This window comes from Cinclus cinclus, chromosome 2 (genome assembly GCF_963662255.1).
Source record: "Cinclus cinclus chromosome 2, bCinCin1.1, whole genome shotgun sequence".
NCBI lineage: Eukaryota > Metazoa > Chordata > Aves > Passeriformes > Cinclidae > Cinclus > Cinclus cinclus.
In genome coordinates, this window is record NC_085047.1 from 29448667 (window position 1) to 29468321 (window position 19655).

Sequence of the window (19655 nt, forward strand, 5' to 3'; positions counted from 1 at the left end):
ATCTTGCTGCACTTGACAAGGGTGTCATTCCCATTGGTAGACTCTGCCACATCCAGAATGTGCACACTTGTTCTGCTGTTCCTTCACTCTCTCTCCATCAAACACTGGGAGTGTCTGCTGCTTTCAGCCTTGTTTCACTGCCTGATCAATTCTTCTGCTGCCTTTATTTGCCAGCTCTATCCACAATCCAGTCAGTGGAGCCCTACTTTTCCTTTCCTTCCGCATCTGTTTACTGTTTACAGATAAAAATTAATTGCAGAGATGATTCAGTTTTGTCACACATATCTCATCTCCTCCACACTCTTCATTTGTCTTTAAAGCATCAGGCCCTTCCATTCCTCAATACTTCTGCCTTGCTCTCTCCTGCTGCAGCTCTCCAAGCTCTTTCTCACCACAGCAGCAACATTTCATCTTACTCAAACTCACCTTCCTCATTTGATTCACACTTTTCCTTTGAATAACTTAAGCAACCTATTTCTCTATCTTGGTCTTTCCCACTCAACAGGTACCTTCATGCCAGGTACTGCTCAAAACTCTCAAATTTGCTCTGTATTTCCAATGAACTGAAGTATTCAGGCAGCAACAAAGCATATTTGGGACAGTTACCAAATTAGAATTTGAGAGGAATGAATATGCAGAAGTAATCATAAAAAGCAGAAAAGATTACAGCAAGTATTGCTTAAGACATATTCTATGTCCATCTTCTGAGTAAAATCTTCATTTTCTTCATGACATCATACCCAACCCTTCTGTCTTTATTTTCATTTGGGCTATCTTGCTTGACCTTATGTTCTCTGCTTTATCTCAATGTGAAACCAGTTTCTGGTTTGGGCTATGCCAATTGCATCAATGTCCAAAACATCAAATATCCAGCTCTTCAAAAAACCTGTTTTGTTCCACAAGCAGGAAATGCTCCAAACCAAATGTCAGTAAAAATTTCTGAGTTCCTTCCTAGAAAGAAAGAAATTCCACTGTCTGCAATACGTGTGCTATAGTATATCCAGTTACTGAATGATGCATCAGTGAATTTTCAGATCTCCTTGTGATTATTTAAGATGCAGAGAAGATTCTGGTGATACATCAAAAGTCAGCCTTGCCACCACGAAAGTCCCTTAGGAGCAGATTTCATTCTCTCATTTGGCTTTTACAGGCAGATCAATCATACACCATCAGCTCCTGGAGAGGCACTGTTTCTCTGACCTGACCTGTTTGAAACTACTGCCTCTCTCTTTGGGATCACTACTTTTAGTCTCCAGAAAATGAAATTGAAGGAGTAAGTGAAATAAAATTAAAGAAGACAACAGAGGAGAAATCACTGTCTGACTCTCTTTTTATAATGGTAACATGGGTCAACGAAGTATTGTGATTAGGTAGAGGATTCTGGTATGGAGCCAGCAGAAGGATAAAATAACTGCATTATCCCCTTACACATGATGAACTTGGAGGCCCATTTTCCCAGTGAAACATGCTGTGATGCCTGAATTAGGCACAAGAAATGCCATTTTCAGGACCTGCTTCCTCCCTGTTCCATTTTGTGCACCTAACACTCAAAATCAGTCTTTGTCTCCATTAGATACCTGTGGAGCCACTACATTTTTCTAGAATTTAGATGTGAGCTTTTACAGAAAGATGCAGGAGTGAAAAGGACTTACTTCAAAGTTTCAGCAAGGAAAAAGCTCTGCTGTACATCGTCATATGTAGGAGATGAGGAATAGACATCCTTGACACCAGAAAAGCCACCACTAACTCGGCAATACTTGTCAATCGCCTGTAAAAAGAAAGGGAAAAGACACAGAGAATTTAACTGCAGAATAATACTTGGAAACTTTAAAGCATCAAGCTTGATCAACAAAGGTGGTTCTTTTTGTGCTACATTTTTCTGCTGTGAATCTCTTTGTTGAAGAATGCTCTGGACACTAACAGTTTATACTGAAAAATGAGAAACAGAGACTGGACACATACAGAAGTAGCATCCTTCCAGGGTTATTAGTGACACCACATTTGGCAAACTGCTACATGCTAAGAAAGTATTCTGGGGAAGAACACTTCCTTTCCTGGGTATTTACTGTTGGCTGATACTGATTACAAGACAAGGACTCCGTAGACTTTTTCTCTGAGCTCATGCAGTTCCTCATTGGTGACACTGAGTACAACATCCATCAGTCAAATAAATGCAATAAATGCTGTGAAGTGCACAGGAAGGTAACCAAATATCCTGGTTTTTGGAACTGGAAGAGTCTGAAGCATTATAGGAATTCTTTGACTGGCAGCTAGTCATGGAGACTTACTGAACGAAGAAATAAAATACTGTACTCATTTTTATGGACTGTTTATTTCATCCTGTAAACTCTTCTAGCTGCTGCTTTCTCCCCTCATCTCCTTCTCCTACAGATGATATTCTCAGTTTCCCCTTTATACAACTGAAACTCAAGTCAGCTTGTGTGCTGGACTGCAGCAGAGCTCTTTACCTTTAAAGCATGGAGTTTAAATCCATACATATTCCTTGAAGGAAGGGGCCAATGGTTTCCCCCCCCCCCGCCCCCCCAGCTCCAACACAGTACTGTGAAAAGCACAATGGAAGAGGAGGAGACTGGAAAGAAAGTGTTAGTAGCTCAGAGCACCTCTCACCTACACTTTCATTATTCCATTTGCACACATGACCTTAAGCACACAAGGGTATCAGCCATTAAAACTGGCTCTGAAAAAATTACTCTGAAATGATTCACAGCTTATTTGTGCTTCCCTGCTGCTTTGACTGTGCTTCCTCAGCAGACACCAACTCTTTTAACAGATTCATGCAGGGACAGAAAAGAAGCAGAGATGAAGGAAAATGTTTGTCTTGGGATGTCTGTCATTACCAATGACTGAACATAGCTACCTGTAGATCAGTAATCTATGATTCAGCCTGATAGCCTTGTGTGAAGCTCCTCTCCACATGGTGCTTTAGGCCCACATTTTTGTTAATTCTGATTTTTGCTAGTTATACTCAGCAGAAGCTGAGGGGAGCCAAGGCAGGGGAGCAAATAAGTTTTGAATGATGCCCTTTTTATGCAAAGAAAACAGATTCAATCAAAACTAACTCTTCAAGGATCTCAGTATTGCCTTTGCATACGAGAAATACTGGGGGACAAAGAGGAATTTTCCACTGGCCAAAGAATGGCAGCAGATGCTGTCACTGAAATTAGAAAGAAAAGTTGAGCAGGATACCCAGGACAGTAACTCACAGCACAGCAGGTACTACAGCTGACCTCCTCCTAGAATACACTCTTACCCCATGGAAATCAGACTGTTCATGGACCAAAGAATAATCCAGACTATACAAAGTTCTTTCAGATTTCCAAAAAGCAAGGTTTTTAGAAAAGCAAGTGGAGAGACTGGCAAAAGGATGTTATTGGAATGGCTGTAGCTCTAAAGCCTGAACTTAAGCCAAGAAAGGTACAGTCTTTCTTGGCAAAATCTAATGCTTGCTGTAATTCCTTATTTCAAGCACAGCTTTCTCCAACTTTGGATGAAAACGCTCCATTTTTTTGCTGGAACTTGAGTCTAAAAGGAGAAAGTGTCAGGATGAATTATTTTCAAATTTCATTATTGGTGCAGGCTAGGGCTACACTGAGACTACTCACATGCTAACATCTGGGTTGACCAGATTTTCTCTGCAGTGAAGAAAAAGGTGTATGTGACACATCTAATCCAACAGCACCAAATGCATGGCAATCTCTTTGTCTGCACGCTCTTGCACAATGAAAGTGATGTTAGCAACCACATGGCAGCCAAACAACAACATCAACAAAACAAACCAAACACCACTCTCTCCACACAAAATCAAACCAGACCAATCAACCAACCAACAAAAAGAAAAAAAATAATTGCTTAGCTTCTGAAGAAATAATGCACACACTGTTTACAGAACTATTTGCATATTTCTCCCCAAAACTCCTACAGTCACCAGGCAGGCATTACACAAATAAACACGAGCCAAAGCACTTTTGCTTTTTAGGCAGAAAATGAAGTGCCTGCTCTTGCCACTATCCCCTTTTATAATAGCACAGAACATGACCTTGTGTCTGCTCTGAAGCATGGCAAGATGGAGGAGGAAGCCCCAGTGATTACACCTCTGCCAGAATTCCCAGCATACAGACTGATCAGGAGAGAGTTTCTCTGGTCAACCAGTCAGCAAACCTGATGCTGTGTGCCACAGCCTGTACAGGAGAAACCTGCTAGTGACCATGGCAAAATGAAAATAAGGAATACATAGTACCACTGTTAGGACACCATCTCCGTCCTCCGGAAGAATTAAACCCCCAAGTGAGTGGACCAGACCAAATTTGCTTATTTTGGAAACTGTAGCTAATGGATAGCACTGAGATCTTGCTCTGTGCTGTAGAGGTCTCACACTTGGGTAACTAACCACAACACTGGTGGGACCAGCAGGCCTACAAGCCCGGAGAAAGAAAATGAACTATGAATGTATGAACTATATCAACTTTCTTCCTCCTTAAGGTTACCAAGTTACCTTGTATCTTCAGAAATTTCTCCTTGGGAAGGCAGACTCATGTTCAGAATAGGCGAAGGATTTACCCTAGCTGATTATAGAGTTCTATATAATACAGGTAGTGATTAACTGTACAGGAAAAAAGCCTCTGAAAGATTGCTTTCCAAGAAAGCCATCCAAATAGAAAATTTTAAAACACGAACAAATAATTTGTCCTTGATTCACAGCTGTACAGAACTTCAGGACACTGGCTGAAAAGCCTGGTGCCACAGACAAGCTGCTTAAATGCCACTTGAAATTTTCAGTGTTCTGTCAGCACACAGACATCAGAGTACTTGGTGTAGTGGCTCTGATTTGCCACCCAGATACACTTTTACTCCAGAGCTGAAGACCAGTCTCCCTCATAAAACAATGCTTAATTTTTTGCACCCCAGAATACAGGAAAGCTCCAAGATGACTGGAAGGGTACTGAGGTAACACTGCTACCATTACAAGACATTGGCAGACTGAATAATTTTAGGATGGCATATCTGATGTTAGTTCCAATCATCCATTACAGAGACACATGGATACATGTGTATGTATATGTATATATAAAAATTAGAGGACAACCAATCAGCATGGTTTTATAGAAAACTGTCTTGGTCACAATCTTGATTTCATTCTTTGAGAGCTACAATTTTGACAAATAAAGGTAACTGCAGAGCTGTAATAAATTGAAAAGCTTCTGAGGCAATTGACATGGTACTTTAAGATGTTACAGGAAGACAAGGCAGCACTATACCATATCAGTATAATTCAATTTAAAACTGACTGACAGCGCTCTAAGAAAGAACTGGCAATGCAAAATCATCACAAAATAGAGCTGCTTCTCATAGAGATCCACAAGGAGCAGTCTGATGTTTTATCAGTCACTGTAACACTGCTGCTGGCTAAAATGATATACGTAAACAACAGCAGACAGTGTAACCTGCTGGTAACTGGGTGCCAAACAAAATGAGTTTCATAAAACCAGGCACATAATCCTAAATCTAGTCATCAAGCCTGTGTAACTGCAGACCCAGGCTAGCCTGGAAGGTAGAAACAAACTCTGGAACGCAGAGACACTTCAAAGACTTCCACAGCCACGTAAGACAATTCAGTCTGTGTTCCTGCTGGTACATTGTGGCAGATGCACACAGGGACAGTAAATAGGGAGACAGCAGCAGGGACATAGTGCTATTTTTGCACTGGCTAAACTTTTTTTTTCACTGATGTCAAAACTGGAATATGCAATTCTAAAATTCATTTTTACAGAAGGATGATGAACTAATGTAGATGCAGGCATTCAGAGAAAATGTTTTACAGTGAGAGACAATGCAATTTGTTTAGCATCTTCAGTAGAGTCAGCACTAAGCATATTACATTCTATAAAAATTCTTTGGAAAGAAAGGACATTTTTAAATGGCACAGGAAGTCATAGGAAAACCCAGTGATTGAGAGCTGAAACTAGGCAAATTAAAACGGGAAATAAAACATGTTTTTTTAACAGCAAGAATAAATAAATAATGGAACAAACTACCAGAAGTAGTGGATTTTCTAGTTTCCTTTATTCAAATACAGAATAGAACAGGAGAATATTCAACAGTACACTCCTGCCAAATACACGTGTCTTGACTCAAAAGTGACACAAAGTGGAACTTCTGTGTCTGTAACATACAGGGAGGTCAACATGAACCTAAGGTCTTTGGAAATAAAATTTGATGTACCTCTAGATTGGACCCCAGCTCCCTCAAGTTTCTCTGAGGGTGTTTTTTGTGGCATATGTGACTTTTCTTGACTGTGCCAAGAACATGCCCATAAAAATGTGCCAGATTCTTCACCAGCTGTCGCATTGACAGTTTCTAACCCATGAAACTGTGAAACCATATTTCTTTTACCTCCAACCTATGTCTGGCTCTTTTCTGTCTACTCTTCTTCACGAAGTAGAACCACAGAATGGCTTGGGCTGGACAGGACCTCAAAGATCATCTAGTTCCAACCTCACTGCTGTGGGTAGGAATGCTACTCACTAGAAATAGGATGCTCGGGGCTCCATCCAACCTGACCTTGAACACTTATATCCACAGCTTCTCTGGGCAACTAGTTCCAGTGACTCACAGCTCTCTCAGTAAAGAACTTCCTTCTAACACCTAATATGAATCTGTCTTCTCTCAGTTTAAAACCATTACCTTTTGTCCTGTCACTATCTGCCCATATAAAAACACCATCTTGCTTCTTTTAATAAGTTTCCTTCAGGTACTAAAAGGCTACAATGAGGTGTGCCTGGAGTCTTCCCTTCCCCAAGCTGAACAACCCCAGCTCTCTCAGCCAGTCTTTGTACAAGAGGTGCTCCCACCCTTGGATCATATCCATGTCCCTTCCTGGAACCTGCTCTAACAGGTCCATGTCTTTCTTCTGAGGACCCCAGATCTGGGTGCAACTGAGGTCTCATGAGGGCAGAGAGCTATAGGTCTTTCCACTCCATCTTACTATCAATCCTTAATTTGCCTGAAGTGAACCCAAGCTTCAGGTCTTGTCTATTTATTTTCACTGTTAGTAGAAGCTCTGATGAATTCAGCAGCCTCTGTGGTGCAATCCTACTTAGTGAGACACACAAGTCCACAACTCTTAATTGAACCCTTCATTCACACAGCTCAGATTTGTAATTGGCTTTACATGCCTATTATGAAGTGGTGGTTCTTATTGCTTTCAAATAATTAGCCTGAAAAGGAATTTAGTCATTTTCTGTACTTACCCTGAGTATCTTGCATGCATATTTCTGTAATATTTCAGCCAGCCCCCCAGCATCATCCAATTTGACTGGCCCAATACAATTGAGATGAATGTTGTCTCTAGTGCTAAGTACAGTATTAGGGAGAATTAGCCTTTTTTTATTGTGAAGGAGATAGAGACCCTGTCACAGGAATGTATGATCACTGAGGGAATGTGAGATTGAACTTCCTGTTATTTCCCCCCACAGACACTGGATTTGGAGAGATGTAGCAAAACAGGCCTTGGACAAAGCATAGGATTTGCACTAAAGTGTATAAGTTTTGTCAAAAAAATATAGATAATAAATCTAAGTATGCTTCAGAGGTTGGAAAGCAAAAGGAAGACAAATTCAGACAGTGCTGTACAATAGCAGTAAGCCAACTGCTCTGCGTGTCACACCATATTCTTTGCTATTTATAAACGATAGAATAAACACAGCCAGAGCTGTGTGTGATAGGGAAGAAGAAAAAGTAGTGAGTAGGTGTGAGGAATAAACACAAGAACTTATTATCTCTATGCAATGAACAGAAAATCCTGGGGAACAAAAAGCTTCAAGCTTCTGTGTCAGTATGATAGTGGGGTAAAAGAATTCCTAACTGTGGGAAGGAGGGGTTTGCAAAACCCATTAAACCATTTATAAAGAAGTCAGAAATATTTATGGCTATGTTCGATAAAGAAATCTTCTGTCAAGGAAACAAGCAGAAGAAGGCAGTCTGTAAGGACAGAGGCAATTAAACATACAGGCTGCTTGATTTACAACTTCGATGGAGGTTTACAGAAGGATAAAATCAAATCCTACCCCGCACACAGAGAAAATTGGAGGCAGGGGAGGAGGAAGGGAGAGTTTGTTTTGAAAACATTAATGGGGACCAAGATAATGGAGAAAGGAAATGGAAAAAACTGAACAAAATGCAATTAAAAAACATGCTTTGCAGTGTGCTTAAGAGACTGGTCCTGGCCTGAAAACCTTTAAATCTGTAAGTTCTTTAACCTATTATAAAGGACCCCACCTCAGCTTGGATCATCCGGCCATAGCTTCTGAAAGGAGCGGGTGTTAGACCAGCAAGAATTTGTAGTATCTACACAGGCAAGGAGCAGGTTATTGACTTTGTCATATTAGAAATATGCTAGTTTAGGCAGCAGGGATGATGAGATGCAATGTTTGATGTTTCAGAGACACCAACAACGTATTCTGGAATACAAATGCTACAAATGTGGCACCTGTCTCTAGAATAGCATAATTCTAGTTGGAACAAAACAGACTAAAAGGCAAAACCACATTAAGACACAACTGCAAAATACCTGGCCTTTTCTAGGTGTTGCAGCTGTGCTGAAGGATGGATAGTAATGATCGTGGCTAAATATTCTGGAATACAGGCATCTCAACAGATCTCTTCCCACCTTTTCTTGATCTCTTGCTTCTGGAGCAAAATTGGGTTTCAGCCACAGAATAAACTTATCCAGTCTCCTGGTGTGTCTCTTCCTTTGCTTTTCCTTCATCTCCTTTGGCAAAATATTTCATTACTAACTTGTCATCTTTAATGTTTATTCTCATCTCTGAAACTGACTTTGAGCTGTTTCCAAAGACTGCTGGAGCAATAGCAGGGAAGTAGAGAAACTCTCAGACTGTGCACTACTGACAACAGTAGGAGTCATGACTAGGAGGTTCTGTTTCCACGCCTAAAACTCATGAGCTGTATAATGCTGAATGCACCTCTCACCTGAGCATCTGACTCAGCAGATGCAAAACAGCAATAACTGCGTGCACTCTCACGTATGCCCGGGTTTACAGGAACCTGTGAAAATCAATTACCACTCAAAGTGTTTCAGTACCATGAGACTGAAGTGGCCTCAAAGGGCAAATAGACAAAACTAAATTACTAACAGATAATTAATATAGTTACCTGTGTTGCCTCCCAGCCCCACTGCCTGTACTTGGGATCGTGGGTGAATCTCCACATATACCAATAGGTCTCAATCACCTCTGGCCTTAGGATGTAATACTTCTCATTCTGCCGTACTGCCACCGCTTCCACGCCACCATCAAATTTGAATGCTTCTGGGCCCAGCTTCAGTGCTGCAGAGGAAACAAACAACCAAAAAAAAAAGCAAGAAAAAATTTGTTCCATACCTATCTTGGCAGGAAGAACGGGGAAGAGACTGCTATATACCAAGCTTGTGAAAAAGATCAGAACCTAGCTAGTCTTTAAGCAGTCTCATAAATATTTCCTACTGTTGAGGCCTATAATTTTTCTTATGAATAATTTATCCAATTCCTGTGAGAAAACTACCATTTTGACAGGACTACAGTAATCCTCTTGAAAACTAATGAAACGCTAAGAATATAAACACACTAACACATTCAATTATAGGATAAAATTGAAGTGACCGACATCAGTTCTTTACAAGACAAAGCAAAAAGAAAAAAGGGTCAACACAGGTTTTGATGTCCTTTGATCCTCCCCAGCACATCAGGAAAAGATCTTGGAACTACACCAAGTAGCATCATGCCAGATAATCTGTATCTTTATGCAAACTGCAACTGATGTGCTGTGATCTTCAAGTAAAGGGTTTACAACTGGGCAATGAAGTCTTAAGTACACCTGAAAATATCTCTGTGAACTAAGAGATTCACTATTTAAGCCCTTAAAGGAACCTGTAAAGGCCTTGTGCCAGCACCTGGAACAACACACCTACAGAAAAACTTTCTATAATATGAAGTTGTAATTAGACATATTATGTATTAGACAGCTGCACATTGGTCCTCAAATTTAACATTAATAATGTACTCTTATCTACAGCTGCACCCCACCATTTGTTTTGGCAGAGAATTTTTAAGGCACAGAACTCTGAAGCTGCACTCAAGCTTTCAAAATTATCAAAGCAATTAATCATGTAATTCCTATGGGCCAGAGATTCAAATTAACCATGATTTCATGAGTCTGAAAGGGGAACCTTTGAAAACTATAATGAAAAATACGAGCAACTCTCAGTGTATGTCCCAGCAGAAAATCTTCAAAAGAAGTTCCTTAATCTTTCTGTTTCAAGGGACTATGGCTTTGGATGCCAAAAGAAAAAGCATCACTCTGCTTTAGCCACATGAACGATGAGGGAAACTCCATCAAGAAATGTTTATTCCACTTCTTTCAAAATGGACCACTTTATCAGTTTCACTTAAAAAATTAAATAAATCTCACTATAAAATGGAGGAAATAAGATCCAAAGTTCTACCTATCCAAAATTCTGCATATAAGGATGGTCATACTGGACCAGATGGAATTCTGTCCACACCAGTATCACATCTCCAACAACAGCCAAAATCAGACATCGATGGGGAAATGGAAGCAACCATCAAGTATATGAGATACCTTTTTCCATCTTTTTTACCAGCCTCTACATTTTTGAGCTCAAGACTTCTCCCAAGAGAGACATACTTTTTTAGGTGGTTAGTAGTTCTTAATAGATTTATTTCCAAAGTACTAATCTGGTGCTTCCTTAAATCTGTGTAAGCCTTGGGCATCCAAAGCAACACCTGCTAAGGAGTTCCATGTCTTTAATATATATTTGATGCAGAACCACTTTCCAATGTGATTTTGCAAATCTGCTGAATCCCACCCAGAAGGTCCCTTTTCCACCCTGAATAATACTATCCAATTGGCTTGAATGGAAACTGTTCCATGCCTTTAGTTAATCTTCTTGTCCTTCTCTGTAACTCTTCCAGTTCTACTATATCCTTTGTAAAATGAGAGAGGACCAGCAAATACAGAAAAAAAAGTGCAGATGAGATTAACACAGTGACATAATGATATTTTCTATTTTGCTCTTTCTCATTTTGTTTTTCCTGAGTGCTACTGAGTTGACATTTTCATAATCTCAGAAGCAATTTCCTGAATTACAATGGTCAGCTAACACTTGTAATTTAATATGTGAGGTTAGAAATAATTTTTTCATATGTGCCTCACTCTACATTTAACTACACTGGATTTAATTTAGCGATCTATTATGCAGTTATTCAACCTCAAAAGGTTCTTGTGTAGTGTTTTCTTTTGCTGTTACCAGCACACTTATCTTACTGTACCTGCCCTTTTCTGATCATTTATATATGTGTATGTTTTATTTATATATAATACATATTAAAATATAAAATGTAAATATACTATACACTTATAATGTGTACAAATATAGTATACATTTCACACACCTGTACACACATGTGCAAATATATATCAAATATATCAGAGTACTGGTGGTTAATCAGCATTCATCTACTGCAAGAGTGGACTATTTATCCTGTTTTCTATATTATGCAATTTTCTTCCACCATGCAGGTACTTGCTGCTTACTTAATGTCCCTTACAGGCCTTAGTAAAACACTTGTTAAAAAGCCTTCAGGAAATCAGGGAAACATGACAGCTATGTTAGTCTTATCCACCAAAGAAGCTTGATTTCAGGCAGTTCTGGTGATCCACCATCTACAGAAGCTGTGATGTCTTCTCTTGCTTTGGAGCCTGCTCATGCATCAAATCTTTAACTATTTAATCACACCTACTCATAATGCCATTGTGCACTACAAGAAACTAAACTACCCAAGGATGGGTGACCTCTGCATATTGTGATGATTTCACAGAATTCTTATCTGAAATTAAAGATGTAAGATTAATCACAGCACTTCTAATAGCTGACTAAAGAAAAGAAGCTGTTATGGGCACAGTACCTTTCAGGGGCCATCCTTCTAAGCCAAGAAAAATCTAAAGCCATTTTACAATGCTACAGTGGTCACAGAATAATCAAAATATTTTCACATTAACAGCGTGGTAGACTATAGTCTAGGCAGGGAGAGCAGATGAGAAACAACTTCATGCCAAAGCAAAACTGCAAAGCTGAACAAGCACCATTTAAAAAGATTTTAACTGATATAAAGTTGATTCAATGAGAGCTGTATTTAGTACTGCCAAAAAAAGAAAGGGCAAATCCTTATACTTTTAGATAAATGTATTTCTAATTTTAGAAATACTTTTGCAAATATTGTTGTATGTTTTGTATGTTCCTTTAAGACTACAATCAATCTAGCAATAAATTTCCTTAAAGTAAGAAAGGATTCATTAATTATAATAATACTTGCTAGGCTCTAACTCATGCAAAATTGGAGGAAGATAACAGTCAAGATGCTTCTGTTTGAGACACTGAATGATTCCATCAAAACTCATTGCTATTTCATATGTCTCACAAAAACATGTTATTCTCATTTCTTCAGCTTTGTCTGTTTAGCTGAGAGTCCCAAGGCTGAGAGTCTTGGGACAGAGACAGCATCAACTCATATCCTTGCATATGTCTCAACTGAAATCTCAATCATCTGGCTTATTCTGCACTAGAATTGTCACACATAAAAACCAGCTAAAGCTGTACTGCGATTTTGAGGACAGCTCTTGTCAAGAAACTTTAAAGAAGTGCAAAAAATTTCATCCTAAAATAAGCTCTCTGTAGTCAGTCAATACTTTACACACTATCAGCTAATGGCTAGGAAAATTCTTACGCGTAAGGGATGGTATAGCGTACTAAAAATATTGTGTGCTACAGATCAGCACACAGTGCTGTCTATACAGATAATTTTGCTTAGTTATTTAACCTCTTCAATACCTACGAAAGCTGATTATTCAGGCTGCTCTGTTAGTGATCCTTCCATTATTTTGATTTGACTTCTTTGTTGTTGCCATCTACAGATTTTGCATTGCCGATTATTTTATGCCTGTGCCATGTTTCACAGTTGTGCACATTAAGCAAACAAAGAACTAATAAACAAAGAACTAACCCTCAGAAACTGGAACACCTCAAGATGTGCACATGTATCACATAAGCTTAAACATCAAGAAACCTAGTACCATGAGCTGTATTTCTGTAGCCTTACCAATGCCCGTGGACAGCATTATGATTTCTTCTGCTGGTAAGTGGGCATACAGATCAGAACATGCCTCCTATCTTTGTTTTTCTCAATCTTCTCTCCAAACTGAGAGCACAAGGGATCACAGGAAAATCCTGAAATCTCCTCTCACAGGATGGGAGATTTAGGATGGCTGCAGCATTAATCTATTGATAGTTTATGGTACAAAAAATAGTAGAGTTGGTAGGAAGCAGAGTCATGTGTAGACTATATATCATAAGACTATTCTGGTTACAGTTAAGTTTTCTCATTAAGCATCAATAAGCCTCTTCAAATCCTCGGTGTTTCTAAGGGGTGCCACATGCATTCACAATTTCCAGAAGAGGGGAAGAGCCTTGGAGGTGGCTCTCATGCTGCCATATTCAACAGATCCTGGAAACACAAACCCCTTGCTCAGAGGCAGACCAGAACCACGACTACACCCCGTGCCTTCACCTTCCAAAGACCATCAGGCTCCTCCAGCTGCTGAATTAGAAATGCATTCTTTGAGGAGTGCTACAGGAGACTGATCCTCATCTTAAGCAGAATCTACAAGGATTTGCACAGAGCCATGGCAAGGGCCCAAGCTTCCCACAACATACCTAGTCACTTCTCCAGCCTGACTCTGGAGTCTAAGGTCTTCTCTCAGATATTCCTGGGGAACATTGATACACCTATCACTGATAGGTGTATCATTGATACACACTATCATTGATACACCTATCAGTGAGACTATGTCCCTGCATAAACTTCTCGATTACATGGCAGTGATGCCAGCTGCCACTGGGACATAATGCCCAAGAAAATACATCAGGAATAGTTTCAAGGACTTTCTAGCTTCTCTGTACTAGTCAGCACTGAAATAACCAGCTTTTGGAAATACCATTTTTTTTCAACAGGCTTTCAAACCTGCAATATGTGCAACAGGTTGATGACAGTTAGCAATATAATGCCCTCATTTTCCAGAAATGCTTTTATTCTGTGAAATTCTTTTCAGATTTTGCTGATACTCAAGCTCAGCTATGGAAATTTGGGTTGCTTCATAAAGTAGTATTTTCATACTAAAGTATCACATCACCAGGTACATACTGCAGTTTATTGCAAGCAGCTATGGGATGACACAAGGAAAGGGCAGCTCTGCTGGTTTATCTAAAGAAGGAGCTGCCTATTCCCTGCACACAGTCTCTGCATCCTTCTCTCTTCTGAGGATGCCAAATGGGGCAAGTTCTCTCCCAAGTCCATAGGAGAGAGAAATCAGGCAATCCCCTTTGCCTGCTGAACCATAAACCTGTTAGCTGAACCAGGATGACTGTCTGCCCTTTTAAAGATGCTTTTTCTGCCATCAGCCAGTTCTGCCATTAAAGTGTACAATGATGCTCAAATTCTGCTATTAAAACGTAACGAAGAAGTTGACATTTTGCACGTATAAGCTCTTAATTTTCTTTGAAAAATTGGTCCAGAAAATTAAAACTAAAACATTCAAACAAACAATCCACATTCCTGAGACTGCATGACTGAACAAAAGAAAACAAGGGCATTGCAAATTTATAGCTGTCTGTACAGTTTTCAGTTTTTCTTGCTCATGGGTTCTTGTACAGTCATTAAATATGTAATCAAAACTTTTATCTCCCTCATCTTTTGACTCATTTAGGGTACAGAATAAACATCTGAAGGAATAAAATTAGGTCTGCTCAAACAGCTGTAAATTTAATATTGCTTATTTTAAAATGTCAAATTAAACATTTAAATGCAATTTTTCAGAATACAATAGCTGCTACATCCTACCTTTTTCTCTTAAGCATACTCATATTTTTTCTTATCCTTTCCTAAAGCTGTTGCTACCCAAATAAAATTATCACTTGCATGACTGAATTGTTTAAAAAGACAGGCAACTATACCATGATGTGATGTAATCCTGTGAACAAATACATGAATTCTCATTTTAAAACTGTTTTAGTAAGCACTATTTCTATTGAGAAGGTATTTCAGAAGCTCACTTCTCTGACAGCTATGCAAAACCATTTCCAATTTTCAATCTACATTTATTCACAGCAAGCTTAAAACTCCTGCTTTTGCTACAACTGTGCTCTTTTATATCTTAAAATAACTAATTCTCTTCTGTGTTTGCCCCTTGAGATGGTAATAAATTTGTTCCTTTCTTTGGTATTGTTTTTCTAGCCTGAGCTGGCCAATTTCTCATATTTTCCCCACTGTAAGATAAAAGCTCTGCCACTCCATTCTGTTGGTCCTTCTCTGCATTTGTTCTGCTTGAAATTCAGATTTATACAGAGTATTCTGGGTGACAGATTACACATGTCTTCTAAGGCAGTCTTAATATAATCTAATCTCTGCTGAAAATTCTTCATCTGATACAGATCAGGACATTTTTCAACTCCCAGTTCAGACAAAGAGCTCCCAGCTTTTTCTAGTGAACTTCTTACTTTTGATAGTCCAGTTGTCAAGATGATCCTGATTACTATTCTTAAACTCTTCCATTTTAATTATGTTTTACAACTATATGGGCATCCTAAGCATAATCAGTACACTTCAAGCATCAAGGTCACTATAAAACAATCCTGGTCCAAAAGACTGACCTTGAGAAACTTCCAGCCCAACAATGAAGTCTGATGCTGCCTCCTCACCAGCCAGGCCTTTGGCCTTCTCACAGTCTGCACAGTAGTCTTCATCCTCTCTTGCTTAATTGTACTTACTCAGAATGCACTATTATTAAAACCAGTAAAAAGTCTGTTTACAAGTTTTTCTCTCTACTTTACTGTAAGAACAGTATCTATGAAATTAGAAACTTCCCTATATATCTGTGAGAACAAGAGTTCACACAAAATCCCTCCTCCCTGTACCCATATAACCTATCTTAGCTGACTGACCCAAAAATAAGGATAAACATGCATGAAGGAACCATAAAGTCTGGGTTTATATTTACTCACCATGACGTAGAGCAGAAGTAAATACACAGATGTTAAAAACTCATAAAACCAGTGCATGTCAAACAAGGTCCATAACAAATCCTACAACCAGTAACAACAGTTGCTGTATGCCACCTATTGAAATAATTAGATTAACAATAGGTCTTACTTGTCCTGTCATACGACTCATGACATGTATGTGCAATTTCAGCTCCGAGCTGCAAATAATGTCCAGCTTTATCATCTCTGGAACCATCTGCTCCAAGGGCAAACATTCCACCTGCAAAACAGGTCAAATGGCCCATCTTTCTTTCAAGATGCCCATTCTTCCACTCCCCAATGAAGGTCAGTCCTCCATTGGACTTTCTGATGAGATGTTTTTCTATGGCCTACAAAGAGATTAAGAGAACTTTCAAATGCTGTTTCACATGCAAGTTTTACTTATTAACATTCCTTTATCAAGCAAAGTTTTCAAAACAAAAATAGCTTTCTTTTTTCAAATTCACTTCTACGCATTACAGGAACAGACAGCTATAAGAACAGCATTTCACAGCACAAAAAAAAAAATCTAACTGCTAAAAATGCTAATGACATCCAACAGGAAAATCACAACACAGACAACTGCACTTCTACTTGAGAATTCAGCACTTATTTTATGACTCAAACAATATTTGTCTAACTGTTAACTCTGAGAAGTACCTATTTGTTGCTCTGTGCACTCTGAGTGCACATCCATGTCGGAAACTTTGGTCAGCAACATATGCAAACCCATACCCTCAGTCAGTCTTTAATAGGAAATGACAGGAATGCTCCAGCCACCTTCTAGCTTCTCCATAGCAGCTTTCTAATTACACATTCTCAAATGATGGGTGTTAGAGCAGCTGTTCACAAAACAACTTTATTATTTTATACATGAGGCAACTGCTGCTTTCTTTTTGCACATTTGTACCAATATATGCTGTTGCTTGTGAATTATAAATGGTATCCTTCTCTTAGAAGAATAGCTGACCTAGCTTCCCAAAGTTTGCAAACTAGATGGAACAACATTTGCTTAAGCCTCCTTCAGAGAGGATCACAATTCCTGCCAACCTACTGCAGTATTTACTATGTCTAGCATTTCACAGCCATAAAGTAATGAAAGAGAAGTGCTGGTCTGCACTCCTATTGGTCTGCACTCCCCTTCACTAGTACCACTGACAGATCTGAGGTTTGTGCTCACGGCAGGATCCAGAGGGAAGGCAGAAATAACTGACAGAGCAGAAACCAGCAAGTCTCTGACAGCTGCCAGGCTGGTTGTCTAAACATCATGCAAATTTGGCATTGACGACTGCCTTCTGCTGCTAAGGAGCCTGATGTGGTAAACTGTACAAGCCTCATTTACCTGAAAGTACTGGTACAGGAAATACTGGATCTGCCGAAACCTGCCACTGGAAAGGATATTAAGATCTGGAGCATTAACTCTGTTGATTCCATTATTCTAGACTGTGACAAAAGAGACGTTTTTCAACTATATGGTACGTAAAAGCTGAGCTCTCTTTGAAGGAAAGCCACTTTAACTATGAAGAGCGGGAAAGCACTAAACCATATGGATTATTTATTTCCTAGAGGAAAGCATTTTTTCCAAATGTTACGTGACATTTCCTTTCAAATTGTACCTTCCCATAATTCCATAACTGTTAGGGAGTAAATGGTTGCAGAAGCATTTCCAGTGGGACAAAATTGCTGTGGTTAGCACCAGGATAGCCAACAAAGGCCGAATTTATATACTTCTCCAAGAGCTACTCCTCTACTCCAGACTTGCTTTCATGGTTTTTCTAAAGAGCATGTTCTAGGTGCAATATGCTTCTCTTCTGAGCAGAAAACACATATTTTGAAATTGAAAAGAACTGCCTGGTAGAAGGGGTAATTTTTGAAGTCTGAAACTCAAGTTGTATCAGCTACTTAATAACTAGGTTAGATCCTGAGAGTCACAAAGGAAGCACCTCAAGAATATAAATGCAACTCTCTCAAAATACTTAATTGTTCAACAACCGCTGCCTGCCAACTGCAGAAAATTGGCAATTAATATTTACAGTAATTAACATGGGACAGCTGGACATTGTTGGAAGCACTGCCCAGTATATAAGAAACGCTTGTGCAGGTGTGGATAGATGTGGCATTTGTATCCCGGGCTGTATGGCTGAGGCCACAGCGCATTCCAACAGGAATGCAAAGCCATGACATCCAGCTGGACTTCAAGGAGTATACATGTCCCAGGGTAGACGTGTATACCCAAACTCCCAAACAGAAGATTTAGTTCACATCAGCTAAGAGAGTAACTAATGGAAGGAGCTTCCTTAGCCTGTGAAATGCCTGAAAAATAGGGGTGGTTGAGGTCACTTGGTTTGTTCAGCCTGGAGAAGAGACTGAGAGGACATCTCATTGCAGTCTTCAACATCTCACAAGGGGCAGCGGAGGGAAAGGTACAGATCTCTTCACTCTTGTGACCAGTGACAGGACCCGAGGGAATGGCCTGAAGCTGAGTCAGGGGAGTTTAGGTTGGATAGTGTGAAAAGGTTCCTCACCCAGCAGATGGCTGGGCACTGGAATGGGCTCTCCAGGGCAGTGGTCACAGCACCAAGCCTGACAGAATTCAGGAAACTGTTTGACAACACTCTCAGGCACACGTGTGACTCTTGGGGCGTCCTGCGCAGGGCCAGGAGCTGGACTCAAGGATACCTGAGGGTCCCTTGATATTCAAGATATTCTGTGATTCTATGCAAAACCTGCATTCTCTCCGAAGTTCGTGTGCTTTTTATGACTACAAAAAATATAATTTTCTGAGCTGTCTTGCAGCAGTACTTCCTATGTTGTGACAGTCAAGCACACTGCTGAATCCTTCTTTTAGCTACATAATGCTGTGCAGTAAGAAAGAGTGAGGATCAAATTTATGAGCCTAACAGATTAGGCTACTCAAGGCAGCAGATCAAAAGGAAGCTCACCTATCCTCCAGCTGATGTGAGAAGGAAAAAAAAGACACTTGAGACCAGACTAGATGGAAGGCCCAAATGATGATGTTGAAAGCAAAGTTAAGAGGCCCATCCTCAATTTTTATCATCACAAAAAATTCCCAACAGGTTTCACAATTTCAGGTTTTATCACAGCTGTGAATTTCCATACTAGGACATGGCAATGAAGTGCCCTTTACAATGGAAGACTGCACCCATGTTTATATATATAGAGGGGTTATAGATATACAACTTGTTTGTATTCATGTTAGGAAGTATGTGGTGACCTGGATAAGGCTTCATATGCCATGGTTCAGAAATCATGACATCTGAAGAACAGATGCTGCGTTTTTCTTCCCCGTAATAGCTCCAAGAAATGAGGTATCACTGTCTACTGGAAGACTTAGGAGTGAGGTTATGTTGTCCATCTTCCACTCACCCTGCTGTAATAAGACAAGGGAGTGAAGTGTGACTGGACAGAGATGTTCTTTTAGGCTGGTGGGTGCTGAGAACATTTCCAACTCTGTGCTGTGAGTGGGAGG

The 19655-nt window shown here is 39.7% G+C and overlaps 1 protein-coding gene across 3 annotated transcripts in view; it reads right to left on the bottom strand.

Moving 5' to 3' along the window:
• Positions 1–19655, bottom strand: part of MAN1A2 (mannosidase alpha class 1A member 2) — a 134446-nt gene that overhangs the window by 5362 nt on the left and 109429 nt on the right. For all 3 annotated transcript variants that reach the window (XM_062515529.1, XM_062515528.1, XM_062515530.1), the window contains exons 10-12: positions 16296–16515; positions 9190–9362; positions 1653–1768 (exon numbers count right to left, since the gene is read on the bottom strand). In XM_062515529.1, coding sequence (XP_062371513.1) covers positions 1653–1768; positions 9190–9362; positions 16296–16515 — 509 coding nt within the window. The remainder of the gene's footprint in view (positions 1–1652; positions 1769–9189; positions 9363–16295; positions 16516–19655) is intronic.